This window comes from Prionailurus bengalensis, chromosome B1 (assembly GCF_016509475.1).
Source record: "Prionailurus bengalensis isolate Pbe53 chromosome B1, Fcat_Pben_1.1_paternal_pri, whole genome shotgun sequence".
NCBI classification, from domain to species: Eukaryota; Metazoa; Chordata; class Mammalia; order Carnivora; family Felidae; genus Prionailurus; species Prionailurus bengalensis.
The window spans coordinates 131810367-131830824 of record NC_057344.1 but is presented as its reverse complement, the minus strand read 5'-3'; the positions used below and the strand labels follow the sequence as shown (position 1 = coordinate 131830824).

At 35.3% G+C, this 20458-nt stretch overlaps 1 protein-coding gene across 4 annotated transcripts in view; it reads right to left on the bottom strand.

Annotated features, from left to right (window-relative positions):
- Window positions 1-20458, bottom strand: part of SNCA (synuclein alpha) — a 158730-nt gene that overhangs the window by 7270 nt on the left and 131002 nt on the right. For all 4 annotated transcript variants that reach the window (XM_043572188.1, XM_043572187.1, XM_043572189.1 and 1 more), the window contains exon 5: window positions 2453-2536. In XM_043572188.1, coding sequence (XP_043428123.1) covers window positions 2453-2536 — 84 coding nt within the window. The remainder of the gene's footprint in view (window positions 1-2452; window positions 2537-20458) is intronic.

The following is a 20458-nucleotide window of genomic DNA, read 5'->3' as shown; positions in this document are numbered from 1 at the left end:
CAACATGCAGAAATTGGTTGCATTTCTATACACTAATAACAAAGCAGCAGAAAAAGAAATCAAGGAATTGATCCCATTTGCAATGCATGAAAAACAATATGATACCTAGGAATAAATGTAACTAAAGAGGTGAAAGATTTGTACTCTGAAAACTATAGAACACTTATAAAAGAAACTGCAGGGGAGACAAAGAAATGGAAAAGAATTCCATGCTCATTGATTAGAAGAACAAGCATTTTTAAAATGTCTATGCTACCTTAAGCAATCTACACATTTAATGCAATCCCTATCAAAATATACACTTTTCATAAAACTAAAACTAACAGTCATAAAATTTGTATGGAACCACAAAAGATCTCGAATAGCCAAAGCAATCCTGAAAAAGAAAAATGAAACTGGAGGCAACCCAACTCTGGATGTCAAGCTATAGAAAAAGCTGTAGTCATCAAGACAGTATGCTACTGGCACAAGAACAGACACATGGATCAGTGGAACAAAACAGAAAAACACAGAAATGAACCCATAACTATATGGTCAACTAATCTTCAACAAAGCAAGAAAAAGTAATGGAAAAAAAGACAGTCTCTTCAACAAATGGATTTGGAAAAACTGGACAGCGAAATGCCGAAGAATGAAACTGGACCACTTTCTTACACCATACGCAAAAATAAATTCAAAATGGATGAAAGATCTAAATGTGAGACAGGAAACCATCAAAATCTTAGAGAAGAACAGAGGCAGCAATTATTTTTTTTTAACGTTTATTCATTCTTGAGAGACAGGCAGAGACAGAGTGCAAGTGGGGTATGGGCAGAGAAACAGAGAGGGGAGACCCAGAATCTGAAGCAGGCTCCAGGCTCCAAGCTCTCAGCACAGAGCCCAATGCTGGGCTGGAACTCACAAACCATGAGATCATGACCTGAGGCAAAGTCCTATGCTTAACCGAGTGAGCCACCCAGGTGCCCTGAGGCAGCAATCTTTTTGACCTCAACCAGAATCACTTCTTAGTAAGAAGACATGTTGTTGAAAACAAGGGAAACAAAAGCAAAAATGAACTATTGGGACTTCATCAAGATAAAAAGCTTCTACACAGTGAAGGAAACAATCAACAAAACTAAAACTCAGCCTATAGAATGGGAAAAGATATTTACAAATGACATCTCAGATAAAGGATTAGTATGCAAAATCTATAAAGAACTTATCAAACTCAATACCCAAAAAACAAATAACCCAGTTAAGAAAATGGGCAGAAGACATGAATAGACACTTTTTCAAAGAAGACATCCAGATGGCTAACAGGTACATGAAAAGATGCTCAACATCATGCATCATCAGGGAAATACAAATCAAAACCCCAATGAGATACCACCTCACACCTGTCAGAATGGTTAAATTTACAACACAAGAAACAACAGGTGTTGGCAAGGATGTGGAGAAAGAGCAACCCTCTTGCACTGTTGTTAGGAATGCAAACTGATGCAGCCACTCTGGAGAAAAATATGGGGTTCCTCAAAAAAACTAAAATAGACCTACTCTAGGATCCATTGATAGCACTATTAGATATTTACCCAAAGGATACAAAACTACAGATTCAATGAGATACATGCACCTCAATGTTTACAGCAGCATTATCAATGATAGCCAAACTATGGATAGTGCTCAAATGTCCATTGACTGATGACTGGATAAAGAAGATTTGGTATATATACACAATGGAATATTAGCCATCAAAAAAATAAAATCCTGCCATTTGCAACTACATGGAGTTAGAATGTACTGTGATAAGCAAAATGAGTCAATCAGAGAAAGACAAATACCATATGATTTCACTCATATGTGGCAATTATGATACAAAACAGATGAACTTCTAGAAAGAGGAGGACAAAAAAGAAAAGAGAGGGGAACAAACCACAAGAGACTCTTAATGATAGAGAACTGAGGGTTGATGAAGTGGAGATGTGGAGATGGGCTAGATAGGTGATGGGTATCAAGGAGGGCATTTGTTGTGATGAGCACTGGGTGTCGCATATAAGTGATGAATCACTGAATTCTATGCCTGAAACCAATATTGCACTGTATGTCAACTAACTAAAATTTAAATTAAAAAACACCATATTTAATAAAATAATTTTCCAATGCAGTGTTCACCAAACACTTTCTGTAGAGGTTAAGCAAGTACAAATATTAGTTTGTGTGGACAACATAGTGTCTCTGTAGCTTTTTCTTTTTTTTTTTAAACAATACAAATGTAAAAACCATTTCTAGTTTTCAAGTTGTCTTCACAAAACATTCTGGATTTGGCCAACTTATCCCTCTAGAGAGTAAAGAGTTTTCAATAAAAACAAATGTAACAAAAATCTGAGAGGGACAGATTTTTGATACTGCTTATTAGAAAGACCCAACTTGAACTCCTGAAGTTTACTTTCAGAGTTGTATGTATATAAAGTTTTACCTCAGAAGGCATTTCGTATGCCTCATTGTCAGGATCAACAGGCATATCTTCCAGAATTCCTTCCTGTGGGCCTCCTTCTTCATTCTAAATGGGAAGCACAAGGGAATATGATGAGGTACCATTTTTTACTTTTTAAAAATTAAGCACACTTTGAAAATATCTTATATACCAAATGGTAAGAATGTTGTAAAAATGGTACTCCTTAATATTACTGCTGGCATTCTAAACTATGCAGTACCTTTGCAGAAACATTATCGTGGTGTATTATTAACCTAAAAATGTACAGAATTTTTTCCCAAGTAATTCACTACCCAGGAAATAGTCCAAAGCTATAGTCCAAATATGTTTCTTTTTACTGGATCAATGACAGCAGTGAAAAAATGATAGTATATTCATGATATAATGTTTAGAAAGATACAAAATTGTATATATTATAGACATCACCAGTGTATAATTCAGATACAAAGCTAAAAAGATAAAACCCAACAAAATATTAAAAGTAAGTTTTATCGGGTAGTTATGTTTTTACTTTTTTGTAAGTTAACTTATATAACCATTTGTAAAGAAATTGTTTTCTGAAGTTTCAAAACTGAAACCATACATATATATATATATACACACACATACATATATACATACATACACACACACACACACACACACACACACACACCCCAAACACATGATCCTCAAATTTACCACATCTCTCTCTTTAGAAACAAGATGCCATAAAACTCAGCTTGAACTTATGTCTCTACTAGTATCCTTCATTAATACCTTTTGTTGTTTTGCATTGATTCCAGTAAAGTAATTATAAAAAGATAAAGTTCACTGAAAGTTGAAAAAGCAGAGGGGGCAATGGGAGCCTAAAACGGACTTACTCAAAGAGATCAAATAGTCCCTCAGCCAATGTAGGTTATGTTTAAAAATATGTCTTGTGCAAATAATAGTTCTTCCTATCTTTATCAGTGACTGACAGGAAGGCAGAAGGAAAAAAAAAATGGATGCCCACGAGAAAAGGTCAAACTATAGCTCATGCCTACATTAGCAGGGCTGAGGAGTTTATATATCATCTTCTCCTGCCCTCCCTTTTTATACACCAAAAAGCCCATTTATTTTTTAAATGTGGAATAAAGATATTGTTTTTATAGTGTTTCACCTGTTAGCACAAACCAAGAATACAGGTTCTATTGAATAGTGATTAGCTATGAGGTCTGTAGCATCACAAGCCTTGAGTTCAAATCTTAGCTTTTCTAGATTCTAGATTCTTTTATTGAAATATAATTAACATATAGTGTTATATTAGTTTCAGGTGTACAACATAATGATTCAACAATTCTATACATTATTCAGTGTTTACTATGACGAGTGTAATCACCATCTGTGACCAAACAAGGTTATAAACTCACTGACTATATGCCCTATGCTATACTTTTCATCTCAGTGACATATTCATTTTATAAATGGAAGTTTGTGCCTCTAAATCCTTTACCTATTTCATCCATTGCCCCACCCACCTCTCTGCTGGCAACCACCTATTCTCTGAATTTCAGAGACTGTCTTTGTTCATTTTTTTTTGTTTCTTAGACTCCCCATTTGAGTGAAATCATATGGTATTTGTTTTTCTTGTCTGACTTACTTAACTCAGCATTATACCCTCTAGATCAATATTGTTGCAAATGGAAACATTTCATTATTTTTCTTGGGTAATATATCATTGAGTGTGTGTGTACATACACCACACCTTCTTTATGCATTCATTTTTTCCATGGACACTTAGGTTGCTTCCATATATTGGCTATTGTAAATAATGCTGCAGTAAACATAGCAGTGCATACATCTTTTTATGCACTAGTTTTAGTGTTGTTATTTTCCTTGGGTAAATACTCAGTCGTGGAAATACTGGGTCATATGGTATTTCTATTTTTAATTTTTTTATAAAACTCCATATTATTTTCCAGAATGGCTGCAGCAATTTTCATTTCCATCAACAGTGCACAAGTGTTCTTTTTTCTCCACATCCTCACCAACACTTGTTATTTCTTGTCTTTTGGATTCTAGCCATTCTGATAGGTGTCAGATAATAAATATTATGGTTTTGATTTGCATTTCTTTGATGATTACTGATGTTGAGCATCTTTTCACATGTCTGTTGGCCATCTGTATGTCTTCTTTGGAAAATGTCTACTTAGGTTCTTTGCGCATTTTTTTGATTGTATTGTTTTAGTTTTAGTTTTTTTTTATATTGTATAAGATATTTATATATTTTGGATATTAACCCCTACTGGATATAGCATTTGCAAATATCTTCTCCCATTCAGTAGGCTCCTTTTTGTTTTGTTTTGTTTGTTTACTGTTTATTTATTCTCGAGAGAGAGAGACAGAGGGAAACACAGAATTTGAAGCAGGTTCCAGACTCCAAGCTGTCAGCACAGAGCCTGATGTGGGGCTCGAACTCACAAACTGTGTGAGCAAAGTCAAATGCTTAACCCACAGAGCCACCCAGGTGTCCCAGTTTTATTGACTATGGTTTCCTTCGCTGTGCAAAAGCATTTTATTTTGGTGTAGTCTCAAAAGTTTTTTTTTTTTTTTGGCTTCAGTGCCGTTGCCTAAGGAGACATATCTAAAAAAAGTGTTTCTACAACTGATGTCAAGGAAATTATTGCCTATGTTTTCTTCTAGGAGTTTTATGGTTTCAGGTCTCACATTTAGGTTTTTAATTGATTTGAGTTGATTTTTGTGTATAGTATAAGTGGTCCAGTTTCATAATGTTGCATATAGTTATCCAGTTTTCCCAATACCATTTATTGAAGACTTTTTTCCACTATATACTCTTGTGTCCTTTGTAGTAGATTAATTAACCACATAAGCATGGGCTTATTTCTGGGTGCTTTATTCTCTTTGCTTTATCCATGTGTCTATTTTTGTACCAGTACCATACTGTTTTGTTACCACAGCTTTGTAGTATATCTTGAAATCTGGGATTGTGATACCTCCAGCTTTATTCTTCCTCAAGATTGCTTTGGCTGTTTGGGGTCTTTTGTAGATCTATACGAATTTAAAAATTATTTGTTCTAGTCCTATGAAAAATGCCATTGGTATTTTGACAAGGATTGTAATGAATCTATAGATGGCTTTGGGTATTATGGACACTAACAATACTAATTCTTCTATGAGTTCTTTCCATTTATTTGTGTCATCTTCAGTTTTCTTCATCAATGTCTTATAGCTTTCAAAGTATAGGTCTTTCTCCTTGGTTAAGTTTATTCCTAAGTATTTAATCCTGTTTAGTGTGATTGCAAATGGGACTTTTTTCTTAATTTCTCTTTCTGCTGCTTTGTTATTAGTGTATAGAAATGCAACAGATTTCTGTACATTAATTTTATATCCTGCAAATTTACTGAATTTATCAGTTTTAGTAGTTTTTTGGTAGAGTCTTTAGGGTGTTCTATATATAGCATCATGTCATCTGCAAATGGTGAAAGTTTTACTTCTTCCCTATAAATTTGTATGCTTTTTATTTTTCTTGTCTGATTACTGCAGCTAGGACTTACAGTACCATGTTGAATAGAAGTGGTGGATGGACATCCTTGTCTTGTTCTTAATCTTAGGAAAAAAGCTTTTGTTTTTTCTCCATTGAATATGATATTATCTGAGGGTTTTTCATATATATTCTTTATTATGTTGAAGTATGTTCTCCCTAGACCAACTTTGTTGAGGATTTTTATCATGAGTGGATGTTGTACTTTGTCAATTATTTTTTTTTTGCATCTATTGAGATAATCATATGGTTTTATCCTTCCTCTTGTTAATGTGATGTATTATACTGGTTGATTTGCAAATAGTGAACACTTTTATCCCTGGAATAAATTCCAATTTATTGCGGTGAATGATTTTTTAATGTATTATCAAATTTGTTTTGCTAATATTTTATTGAGGATGTTATGTCTGTGTTCATCATATATATTGGCCTGTAGTTTTCTTTTTTTTTTTTTCCAGTGTCTTTCTCTGGTTTTGATATCAGAGTAATTTTGGCTTCATGGAATGAATTTGGAAGTTTTTCCTTTTCTCCTTCTTCTTCCTCCTCCCCCCTCCTTCTGCCCCTCTTCTCCCTCCTCCCCACTCTTCAACGCTCTCTACCATCCCCCTTCTCCCCCTTCCCCCTCTTTCTCTTCTTTTTCTTTTGAACACTTTCAGAAAAATAGTTGTTAACTCTTTAAATGTTTGGTAGAATTCACCCATGAATCCATCTTATCCTGATTTTTGGTTGAGAGTTTTTGATTACTGATCTAAGTTCATTGCTAGTAATTCAAATTTTCTATTTCTTCCTGATTCCATTTTGGAAGGTTATATTTTTCTAGATATTTGTCTACTACTTTTAGGTTTTCCAGTTTGGCATATAATTTTTTATAATATTTACCTATGATTTTTTTTGTATTGCTGTGGTGTTATTTCTCTTTCATTTCTAATTTTATTTGAGTTCTCTCTTTTTTCAATATTGTTGATCTTTACAAAGAGCCATATCTTTGTTTCATTGATCTTTACTATTGTTTAATCTTTATTTCATTTATTTCTGCTCTAATCTTTATTATTCCATTCCTTCTATTCACTTTGGGTTCTTCCTTTTATAGGCCCTTCTGGTATAAGATTGGTGTTGTTTATTTCATATTTTTCTTGTTGAAAGTAAGCTTATATTGCCATGAACTTTTGTCTTCAAATTTCTTTTGCTGCATCAAAAGATTTTGGACTATTGTGTTTTCATTTTCATTTTTTTCTGTTTATTTTTCCTCTTTGATCTTGGTAGGCCCATTCATTGTTTAGTAGCATGTTGTTTAGCCTCTGTGTGTTTGTGTTCTTTCCATAATTTTTCTTGTAATTGATTTCTAGTTTCATACCATTATAGTCAGAAAAGATACATGAAATAATTCCTTTCTTCTTGAATTCATTGAGATGTTTTTTTGTGGCCTAACATGTGATCATAATGGAGAATGGTTCATGAGCACTTGAATAGAATGTGTTTTCTTCTGTTTTTAGATAGAATATATTTATATATATCTTGTCTAATCTGTTGCTCAAAATCACTTTTTCCTTCTTGACTATCTTTCTGGATGATCTATCCCCTGATGTAAATGAAATGTTAAAATCCCCTATTATTACTGCATTGCTGTCAATCTCTCCTTTTATGTCTGTTAATAGCTGCTTTATATATGTAGGTGCCTCCATGTGGAGTGCATAGATATTTACAATTGTTTTATCCTCTTTCCTTTATATAGTGCCTTTCTTTGTCTCTTGCTAGTCTTTGTTTTAAAGTTTATTTTATTTGAGAAGTGTTACTGCCCCAGGTTTTTTTTTTTTACATTTACATTTTCACGGTAAATGTTTTTCCATTCCTTGACCTTCAATTTTCATGTATCTTTACTTCTGAAGTAAGTATCTTATAGACAGCCTATAGATGGGTCTTATTTTCTATCTATTCAGTGACCCTGTGTCTTTTCATTGGAGTATTTAGTCCATTTGCATTTAAAGTAATTATTGATAGGTGTGTACTTACCGCCATTTTTTAATTTGTTTTATGGTTGTTTTTGTCATCCTTCTCTGTTCCTTTCTTCTTCTCTTGCTCTCTTCCCTTTGGGTATGATGGCTTTCTTTTGTGTTATGCCTGGTTTCCTTTCTCTTTTTTGTGTATTTATTATAAGTTCATTATTTGTGATTACCATTAAGTTCATATATAACATCTTATGTGTATAGTAGGCTATATTAAGTTGATGGTCAGCTAAGTTGAACTCATTCTAAAAGCACTAAATTTTTACATCATGGACTCCCCAGTTTTTATATATGTGATATATTTTATATCCTTTTGTTTGTGAATCCCTTGACTGATTTTTGTAAATATAATTGATTTAACTGTTTTGGTGTTTTAATCTCCATTCTGGTTTTATAAATAATCTACTACCTTTATTATATGTTTGCATTTACTTATGAATATTTTTCTTCCATAACTTTCATTTTTTAGTTATGGCTTTTTCTTTCCATTAAAAGAATTCCTTTTAATGTTTCTTAGAAGATTGGGTTAGTGATGATGAACTCCTTCAACTTTTTTTGTCTGGGAATCTCTTTATCTCTTCTTCCATACTGAATGATAACCTTGCTAGATAGAGTATTATTGGTTGCATGTTTCTTTCTTTTAGCACTTTGGATATATCATGACACTCTTCTGGCCTACAAAATTTCTGCTGAAAAATCAGCTGATAGTCTTATGTAGGTTCTCTTGTATATAATTGTTTTCTCTTGCTGCTTTTAAAATTATCTGTTTATCACTATTTTCTTGTCATTTTAATATTTTGCCTCGGTGTGGACCTCCTTGGTGATGGTAGTCATTCTTTGTGTTCCTGGATCTGAATGTCTCTTTCCCAGATTAGGAAAGTTTTCAGCTATTATTTTCTCAAATAATTTTTATCCCCTTCTTTATTCTCCTTCTGATATCCCTATAATGCAAATGTTATTAGACTTGAAGTTGCTGAGTTTCCTCAACCTATTCTCATTTTTAATTTTTCTTTTTGCTGTTTAGCTTGCTTTCCCTTACCTTGTTTTCCAAATCACTGATTCATTTTTCTGTATCTTCTAATCTTCTATTGATTCCCTCTAGTGTATTTTTTAAATTTCAGTTATTGAGTTCTTCATCTCTACCTGGTTCTTTTTTTATATTTCTGGTTTGTTTGTTGTTTTTTTTTGATGGTCTCAATGAGATTCTCTACTCTTTTTTCAAGTCCAGTGAGTTTCTTTATTATCATTACTTAGAATTCTCTATTAGGCATATTGCTTATCTCTATTTCATTTAGCTTGTTTGCTGTGCTTCTGTCTTGGTCTTTTGTGATATATCCCTCTGCTCATTTTGTCTCACTCTCTGTGTTTGTTTCAATGTATTAGGATGGTCAGCTATGTCTCTTGGTCTTGGAAGTAGTGGCCTTATGAAGAAGTCCTGTGATGCCCTGTAGCACAATGTCTCCTGGTCACCAGAACTAGGCATTTCAGGGGTGTCTCCTATGTGGGCTGCGTGTGTACTCTCCTGTCGTGGCTGAGCTGCATTTGCATTCAGTCAAGTCAGCTGTAATGACCCAGTTTTCCCACTGTGGATGCAATAATCAGTATTTGGTTGCTGTGCTGTTGAAAAGTCTGTCTGAGGATGCTACAGGCTTTTAGGTAGGGCATGTCAGCAGGCAGGTTTGCTGTCTGCTCTCTGTCTGCCACAGGTGCACATGCACCAAACTGCAAAATGCTCTCCCTGTGGAGCCCCTGAGAGGCTTTCAATGGTGGGCAAGGTTGTCAGTCAAACCCAATGTCTGCATCCAGTATGTCTGCCAGGGCTGCAGGTGAACCAAAAGGCAAAGCACTATCCCTGCACAGCCAGCTAAAAGACTCAGGTGCAGGAACTGTGAGTTTACGGGTATATATGTTTTTTTCTTCTCCTCATGCCAGGGAAAGAATCACTTTGCAATGGCAACAGCCTTTGGTGAGGCTGCTTACAGGGTGTGTTGGGGCAGGAGCTGCTTTGGAGGGATGCCCTGTTGACACAGGTGAGTTGCATAGGGTGAATCTGCAGGGGAATGTGGGCACTTGGCACATGGTGCTAGCAAGAGAGGTGGGATGTGTTCACATTGATTCTGGCAAGTGTCCAGCTATCTAGTCTTGCAAGGAGGAAGATAAGTGGTATCTTCTGGCACTTTTGTTCTTGTATAATTCTCCTGAAGATCCCTGTCCCTTCAGTACGTGTTCTGAGATTAGTAAATAACTCTCCTTCATAATATATAACAGTTTTTTGGTTTGTTGTCTGTTTGTTTTTTAACTGTGCTTCTATGTTTTTACTCCCATTGGTTATTTACCATGCTGGTTCTTTAAGGACAGGGACTCAGTATCTTATCACCCTCTAGCTCTCCCAGAACTATGTCTACTGATTTTAAAAGTGCCTGGAATTAAGCTCTGCTGATAGCAAAAGCTCACTAAGTTAAGCCCTGCTGGTTTTCAAAGCCAAATGTTATGAGGGACTCATCTTCTCAGTGCTGATCCCCCCATTCTTCTATCTGTGATGTCTCTCCCATTTGTGATTGGTCTCATTGGGGGGTTTGGTTCCCAATTATGTGTCTTCCTTCTACACTATTCCATGTGGCCTCTGCTTTATGATTAACTATGGAAGGTTTGTTGTACCATATAACATATGTAGCTGTTATATTGGTGTGTCCATGGGACCAGGTGAATTTAGGAACTTACTACTCTGCCATATCTTCCTGATATCCCAGATTCTAGATCTTTTGTGATGTTGAGCAAGTTTCTTAAGTTTTTCTAAGCACCAAATAGACAGTGAAAAAATGGGGCAATAATACCTTTTTTAACAGGGAAGAGCAAATGACATCATTAATCCACTACTGGTATTTAGGTAACTTTTAGTGATAGTTAAGTATGAGGAAAATAAGGCAAATCTGTTGTTAAAAAGAAAGCCACAGGCCCCAAATAGAACCACTTATGTTAAGGACCCATGTCAGTAAACCCAGTCTTAATACCTAACCTAATTGCAGTTTTAGCACCTCCAAGAATATAAATGTTAACCATCCAAACTAATTTTGGTCAACACTAGAAGTAATCTGCTATTAGACCATTTCTGTTCCCTTCAAGCGGGTGATCTTGCCTAAACAACGTTTTTTTTTTTTTTTTCCTTCTCCTGCCATTCCCTCTCTGCATTTAAAAAACTTTCCTTTCCTGCAGCTTATGGAACTCCTTTCCATTTGCCTAATTCATGAAACATTGAGTAAAGCCAGTTAGATCTCCAAATTTACTCAGTTGAATTTTGTTTTATAACAAATTTTGTGGCAGTATTGACAACTGACATAAACTTCTGACAACGTTCTGAGATAAGAAACAGAAGCCAAATGCCTCACCAACACTTTTGACTTCGTTGTCTTTTTCACCATTTCTGAGGGCCATTGGTGATTCCTCTGAGTTTGATCTCTGTTCTTTTTGCATCTAGCTCCCAATCTAATTTCCTTTGCAGTGTAGACCGACAGGAGGATCACTAACAGAACGCTAGTCCTTAGCTCTTATTTCAGTCTGCAATTTCAGTTTGGAATCCTTTCCCAGTTACAGTCCACAGTCTCCATTAATGGAGTCTGCTGGTTTAGTCCACATTGGGAAATGCTGTTGATGTGTATAGGAACTTCTATTGGCAAGTTCACAGTAACTTCTGAAACCTGGCCCTGGGTTCTATCCTCAGATTCCACATTAAGAACTGCTGGTGGCAGTTACATTTGGAATTAGTCCAGAGTCCCCATTCTCTGAGGTCTGCTAGTTCAATCCTTTTTGCTTCCTGCTGGTGTCCACAGTTTTGTTTCCTTGGTAACTATTGGTTCCTGTTAATGTGCACATGAGATAAAAACTAATTGCTAAAGGGAATCTTGGACACCAAAAACCTGCAAAAATTGGTGGGCATGGGTTGAACATTTAAGAGATGTTAGTGTGCACACCACCTAATACAAAGACTACCGCATTAGTATAAGTTGGTTACACAGTGGGTTAGATACTAGGTAAGCCACTGACTTTAAGAACGTTTCTGTGCAACAAGGTACACTGTAAAACATGCACGATTCCCAACCCACCTGCATATCCCTTTTAGATAACAGCTTGGCTCTGAGAAACCCAAAGACTTGGCATCCTTTTCTAAACAGTCAAGCACACCACCTTCTAGCACACCTGCTTATTTCTAAAAACTATGGTCCCAGAATGTGTGAATATCTACAGAAATGGGAAAATTTTATTTAAAACAATAAAATTACAATGGCCACTATGAGGAATGTTCCAATTAGATAAGATCATTTAAAAAGTGTACTTAAAAGTAAAACCTTCAAAATTCCAAAAATAGCTTCACTGAAAATTTCATAGCAAAAAACATAAAAGAATAAAAAGATGCAAAAAGTAATGCAAAAGACTGTAAGACTCAGACAATTCTTACTACTTCCCTCTATCCTCTTTTAGTTCAATACTCATCCTATTCCTCTCTCTAAATTGCCTTACATGAGCATAAACAGAAGTCTATCAAGTTAATGACCTTACAGGCACTCCCATATCTACCTTAGAATGAGGGCCCCCTGTGAGTTTTGCATTATCATACTCATCTCATGGCTAAACATTTTTAAACAATAAGGTTTCTGATTATATGTTTATGTGTTTCTATTATAGAATGTGATATTTTCTACCTCTGGATGGTACTACTAACATTTGTAAAGAGCTCTGTTTAATTGGCCTAAATATAAGTGCTTATAACTTAAGAATTTTTTAGAAAAATCTCAGAAATATAATAGAAACTAAAGGAACTGCTTGTCAATTTCACCAGACCTGGGAAAAGTTTTAGTATTAAAGGTAATTTCAGTTTGCTCATTGATTATAATAAACATATCTTAGTCTTATCAACACTGACTATAATACATAGACTTTTTTATTCTGCCTAGGCTTACTATTCAAACAGGTTCACACTATGTTGCAAAATTTTTCAGAGGAAAAAAAAAATTAGAATAGAGCTGATTTGTCTAATGTTCCAAATCTAAACATAATTAAGAAGCAAACTGAATAGGCATAAATTAAATAAAAAAGTTTAGGTGACATTTTAAGATCATTTCCCTAAATCTTTTTGATAACCTTAAACTTTAAAGTTTTGCTAAGTGATGAGTTAAGTTAAATTCATTAAGTATCAAAATTATTTCCAAGTAAAATACTGACACATTAATCACTGAACATAGGCTTATTCACTTTTACAGAGGAATCAAAAATATTTGCACCTATTAGTAAACATGTTTTATACCACACTGATAAATTTTCTGTGAATAAAGCAGAAACCATAAAAAGTATAAGTTAATTTTTCTTAGGAAAAATTAGGAAAATTTTGGTCTGTTCAAATTTTCTGTTTCTTCTGGATTCAGTTTTGGTAGGTTATATGCTTATAGGCATTTATCCATTTCTCTAGGATGTCCAATTTTTTGGCATATAATTTTTGATAACATACTTTTATAATACTTTGTATTTCTGTGGTATAGGTTGTTATTTCCCCTCTTAATTTCTGGTTTGGTCTGAGTCCTCCCTCTTTTTTTTTTTTCCCATGATAAATCTTGCTAGAGGTTTATCTATTTTGTTGATCTTTTCAAGGAACCATATCCAGGTTTCATTGATCTCTATTTTTTAGTTTCTATTTGGTTCATTTATGCTCTAATCTTTATTATTTTCTTTCTTCTATTGGTTTGGGGTTTTGTGTGTTCTTTCTCTAGCTCTTTTAGTTGTAAGAGTAGGAGACAGTAATTTGAACAGACCAATTACTAGCAATGAAATTGAATCAGTGATCAAAATACTTCCAACAAAGATCCAGGACCAGACAGCTTCACGGGCAAATTCTACCAAACATTTACAGAAGCCTTTTACCTATTCTTTTCTCAAAGTATTAAAAAAAAAAATAGAAGATTAAAAAAAGCTTCCTAACTCATTTTATGAGACCAGCATTACTCTGATACCAAAACCAGATAAGGACACACACAAAAGAAAACTACAGGCCAATATATCTCGCAACAATCCTCAACAAAATACTAGCAAGCTGAATCTAACAATACATTAAAAAATTATACACCACGATGAAGTAGGGTTTATTCCTGGAATGCAAGGGTGTTTCAATATTCACAAGTCAATCAACATGATGTATTATATGGTTTTTATCCTTTGTCTTGTTGATATAATCATTATAATAGCATCAGAAAAAACATGTGGCAAAGTACAACATCCATTCATTACAAAAACCCCCAACAAAGTAGGTTTAGAAGGAAGATAACATAATAAACGTCTATATGAAAAATCCACAGCTAACATCACCTTCAAAGGGGGAAAAGTCAGTGCTTTTCCCTTAAGGTCAAGAACAAGACAAGGATGTCCACTGTCATCACTTTTATTCAACATAGTACTAGAAGTCCTAGAGACAGCAATCAGACAACAAAAAGAAACAAAAAGCATCCAAATTGTAAGGAAAAAGTAAAACTTTCACTGCAGGTAACATAATATTCTATACGGAAAACCTAAAAGACTCCTCCGAAAAACTGCTAGAACTAATAAATTAGTTCAGTGAGGTCACAGGAAACAAAATCAATGTACAGAAATCTGTTGCATTTCTATACACCAATAATGAAGCGGCAGAAAAATTAAGAAAATAATCTCATTTACAATTGTACCAAAAATAATAATATACCTAAGAACAAACCTAACCAAAGAGGTAAAAGACCTGTACTCTGAAAACTATAAAACACTGATGGGGCACCTGGGTGGCTCAATCAGTAAAACATCCAACTCTTGATTTGGGCTCAGGTCACAATCTCATGGTTCGTGAGATTGAGCCCCATGTGGGCTCCACGCTGACAGAACACAGCCTGCTTGGGATTCTCTATCTCCCTCTCTCTCTGCCCCTCCCACACTTTCACTGGTTCAAAGTAAATAAAACAAACAAACAAACAAAAAACATTAATGAAAAAAATTGAAGATGACAAAGAAATGGAAAGACACTCCATGCCCATGGGTTGGAAGAACAAATATTGTTAAAATGTCTATACTACCCAAAGTAATCTATGGATTTAATGCAATCCCTATCAAAATATCAGCAGCATTTTTCACAAAACTAGAACAATCCTAAAATTTGTATAGAACCACAAAAGTCCTTACATAGCCAAAGCAATTTTGAAAAAGAAAAGTTGGAGGCATTATATTTCTAGACTTCAAGTTATATTACAAAGCTGCAGTAATCAAAATAGTATGCTACTGGCACAAAAATAGACACACAGATGCATACAACAGCAAACCCAGAAAGAATCTCACAACTAAATGATCAATTAATCATTGACAAAGCTGGAAGAATATCCAGTGTGAAAAAGACAGTCACTTCAACAAATGGTGTTGGGAAAACTGGACAGCAACATGTAAAAGAATGAAACTGGGTCAATTTCTCTTACCATATTCAAAAATAAGCTCAAAATAGATTAAAGACCAGGCACCTGGGTGGCTCAGTCGGTTGAGCATCCCACTTCGGCTCAGGTCATGATCTCATGGTTCATGAGTTCGAGCCCTGCATTGGGCTCTGTGCCTGACAGCTCAGAGCCTGGAGCCTGCCTCAGATTCTGTTGTCTCCCTCTCTCTCTGCTCTTCCCCCTCTCATGTTCTCTGTCTCTCAAAAAAAAATAAACATTAAAAAATTCAAAATAGATTAAAGACCTAAATGTGAGACCTGAAATCATAAAAATCCTAGAAGAGACACAGGCAGTAATTTCACTGACATCGTCCAGATCAGCTTTTTTTTTCTAAATAATTCCCCTAAGACAAGGGAAACAAAAGCAAAAATAAACTATTGGGACTACATCAAAATAAAAAGCTTCTGCACAGCAAAGAAAACAATCAACAAAACTCAAAGGCAACCTACAGAAAAGGAGAAGATATTTGCAAAAGACGTATCTGATAAAGGGTTAGTATCCCAAATATATGAAGAATTTATACAACTCACTACCCAAAGAACAAATAATCCAATTGAAAAATGGGCAGAAGACATGAACAGACATTTCTCCAAAGAAGACATACAGATACATGAAAAGATGCTCATGATCAGTTATCATTAGGGAAATGCAAATCAAAGGTACAATGAAATATTGCCTTACACCTATCTGAATGGCTAAAATCGACAACACAAAAAACAACAGGTGTTGGCAAGGATGTGGAGGAAAAGGAACCCTTTCACTGATGGTGGGAATGTAAACTGGTGTAGCCACTGTGGAAAATGGTATAGAGGTCCCTCAAAAAGGTAAAAATGGACCTATCTTTTGATCCAGCAATCACACTACTGGGTATTTACCCAAAGAATACAAGAACACTAATTCAAAGGGATACATGCATCCCTATGTTCATTGCAGCCTTATTTACAATAGCCAAGATATGGAAATAACCCAAGTGTCCATCAATAGATGATGAATGGATAAAGAATAAGTGAGATATATATATATATCAAATATATATGTATCTTATATATAAATATATACATGATACATATATATGTATATATATATCCACACACATACATACATAATGAATATTATTCAGCCACAAAAAGAATGAAATCTTGCCATCTGCAAGGACATGGATGGAGCTAGAATATATTATGCTATGTGAAATAAGTCAGAGAAAGACAAATACCATATGATTTCACTCATATGTGGAATGTATGAAACAAGTGAGCAAAGGGAAAAAAGAGAGAGAGAGAGACAAACAAAAAAACAGACTTAACTATAGAGAACAAACTGATGGTTACCAGACTGGAGGGTCCTGGGGGGGAGGGGTGAATAGGTGATGGGGGTTATGGAATGAATTTGCTGATCTGAGAACTGGGTGATTACAATAAAACCTTAAAAAAAAATTCATGTTATCCCTTCTGGTCCAAATTTAGACCTATTAGGTTTTTATTCTTTCCCTCCCAGGCCTAAGTATTTTCTTTGTACTTTTTTCATTTTACATCTTAAGAAATGGTTTGAGTTTCTGCCTGCCTGGGACATTCAGATTGTCAGTTCTTTTTTTGGCTATCTATGGGAGTAATTCCAGATATCGAAAAATTGTATCTTTTACACCTTTTTTGAGGATTCCTCTTGGGTGCATGAAGTTGTTTGATATTGCCAGAAATATTTACTGTTTGTCCTAGCTAAAACCTGAGAAGATATTCGAAAAGACTTAACTGTATAATCAGAAATTTGGCCAAATTGGAAACTGATATTCAAAACCTGATATAAAACTTTTAAGCCTTCTCAGCTAAGCTCAAAGTACCCAGAGGAAAAGAAGACATTTTCATAGGTGGATGGGTGTGTCAGTCTTTTAATATCATTACACAGCAACCCAATTCTTTAAGGAATTTAAAAAAAAAGCTGTTCTTATTTTATGAATTTAGTCTTGGCAGGATCAGAAGTGATTACAGAAGCAATTCAAAGGTCACCAATCTTTTTTGCCCATCCCACAACCTATTTATCTCAAAATATGTATAAATATTGTAAAAATCCTGGCCTTGAGAGAGTAAGTCATTCTAGAAAGTGGTTGCATTTTTTTTTTTTTCCTATGCTATTGAACTGTAAATGTTCAGTGTGCTGCCTGGTCTTTTCCAGGAAATTAGTCCATCTCTTTAAAATGCAAATTTCAGAGAGGTAATTTTTATCAAGAAAAAACAAGGGCTAAAGCCATTTAGAACTTGACTTGCCAAGGACAAATACAAATCTTTAAAAAATTTTTTTTAATGTTGATTTATTTTGACAGAGACAACACACACAAGCGTGAGTGGGGAAGGGCAGAGAGAGAGGGGGACAGAAGATCAGAAGCTGGCTCTGACAGCAGACAGCCCGATAAGGGGCTCAAACTCATGAACCGTGAGATCATGACCTGAGCCACAGTTGGACGCTTAACCTACTGAGCCACCCAGGTGTCCCCAAATACAAATCTTAATTGTCTCCTCCACAAATATTAAAGGAAACTTTAGCTATCTAGACCAATAACCTTAAATTCAGTACAAAAAAGTAGTTTTATTAGAGCATAGAAAACAAAACTCCCGGAGACTACTATGAAAGACTATGTGAAGCATACCGTGCATACACCAGAAAGTCAACAAGTGGTAAATACCTCCTCTGTGGCACAGGCTGCCCTAGATATCAGAAGCAAACTCCAGAAGTTGGAGGGCTTTGCCGGGATGATTATCACTCAGCTGATAGTGGTCGCCAATAAAGTTTTTATGAACAGAGAAGCTGCAGCCGAAAAAGAAGTGAACAGAAGACTAAAAAAGAAGGCCACCCTTCTCGCAGCAGCACTAAAAGAAACAGACACTGCAAAGATGGGAAGACCCCAACCACAAAAATGGGGGAAGCCCAGAGCCCTCTTAGCAAAGGACCAATGTGCATAGTGCAAAGAGAAGGGACACTGGAAGAATGAATGTCAGAATCGGAAGGGTCCCTCAAAACCCAGCCAATATCAGGAGGAACGCTGAGAAGGGGACCTTATTGGTCTGGCCGACAGAGAATCAGACTGAAGGGGACACTGACTCTCTCTCCCTGTTCCTCTGCCTAATAATGTGAAGGATTCTCCCTCCTTTCCCAGGTTAATAGCTATAATTGGGGCCAACTGTGGTTAGTCTGCCTCGGGATGGGGACTTTAAAGAATGTTCCCAAGCGGTTGCTGAAACTCCATTTGTTTCAGGGAAATTCCTGGTCTTCTTTGGCCTGATGTGGATATTCCACTTTGGTGGAAAAACATGGTGGGTGCTCCTCTGAGTTAAGGTTTTAAATTAGGTTTTCCTCCTCTGCCTTCCCCTCCCCCTGCTGTTTCTGCATCAACGTAGGTGTGGTCTACATAGCTGGTTCCTATACCCTCCTCAGTGCCTGAGGCACCATTGGCTCCTCCTCCCATCCTCAAGGTCAAGGAGTAAAGTACGCCCCCCTTGGACAACTAGGTCTTTTCCAAATAGAATGAATTGCTAAAGCTTTGATTACTGAACATAGGTTTGTGTTTTTAACTTCTTACTGCAGAGAAATGAAGGCTATTTGGACCTATTGGAAAACATGCTTTGTACTTAATTGGTTCATGAATTTACCATCTAAAAAAATTCTGGTGTAAACACCTCTCAGTTGGTTACTAAGTCCTCAATTGGAGACTAAGGTTTCCTAAGAGTTAAAATTCTGCTAAGTGTATTTAAGACTGATGGAAATACGGAAAGCAACCCTGTATATAGGAAAGTAGGAAGTATGTAAGAAAGATATAAGGGATGGAAATTTGTTTTTGTTGATGGTAGAAGAAAATAATTTTGTCCTATATGAGACTGGTTATTTGGAGAGAAATGGCTTTGGGACAAAGTTTGAAGGCAACGGAAAGTTGTAGAAGGTTCATGAAGGGAAATCTTTGGAAAGGAATTTTATGTGTGCTCAGGATGTACTGAGGTTGAGATGAATGGAAGTTTAAAAGTACACTGGTATAAGGTTGAAATTCTGCTTTTCTCTCTGTTCAAATGACAAAGTTTTCTTGGACTGTTGATCTGCTCTTGATAAGACAATTCAAACAAAGGTTTGTCTTCTGGGAAAACCAAAGTTTTAGGTTTCATCTTTATCAGGTCTTTGATTATGTTAAAGGAGATAGGTTTTGGTAACAACTATATAATGCTATACATTCACCTTTAGGATCTTTTATTGTCACCTTGGTTGAATAATAAAGTTTTAAGATTTGTAATGATCTGTAATCCTATTCAGGATGTACTTATAACTTCCTAAGGTTTTAACAAACTTCCCAGGATTTAAATGGTAAATTAAGTCTTTTTGGCCAATTAGGCCCTTTTATTTTGGGTGCTAAGTTACTTGGAAAAGCACTGTCATACAATGGTAAACCTTAGGTTGTATTGCACAGGTAAATGCTGTAACTGCCCATATATATATGCAATTCCTAAAGTTTTAGTGTTTTGGTATAATGTCATCACTTAATATTCTGATTACTTGAAGTGTTATGTGTCACAGAAATAACTGAATTTCTTTGTCGATTGCATCATAATGAACTCTCATCAGATCTTTAACAATGTCTATTTCTGAGATTTTGTCATTTATAATTGTTCTTATTCTCTCACAAAACGTGTTTCTTCAAGGAGATTTATAAAAAGGACTTTGGGGACAAATACAGGTATTCAACATCTTTAAGGTTGATACTAAAATGGGTAAGAATTTCCAGAACTAAAAAGCTGCATTCAAATTGAACAAGAATTAGGAACATGGGATTAAATGAACTGAAGAAGATTATAGTTTTATGATTCTTGTTGAAAATATTGCTGGTTCTCTAATGTTTCCTCTTTCAGAATAAGGAAAGTTTCTTTTAAGATATCTATGATATACAGAAATGTCATAAAGCATTCATTTGAAAACTGAAGCATTGGGGCGCCTGGGTGGC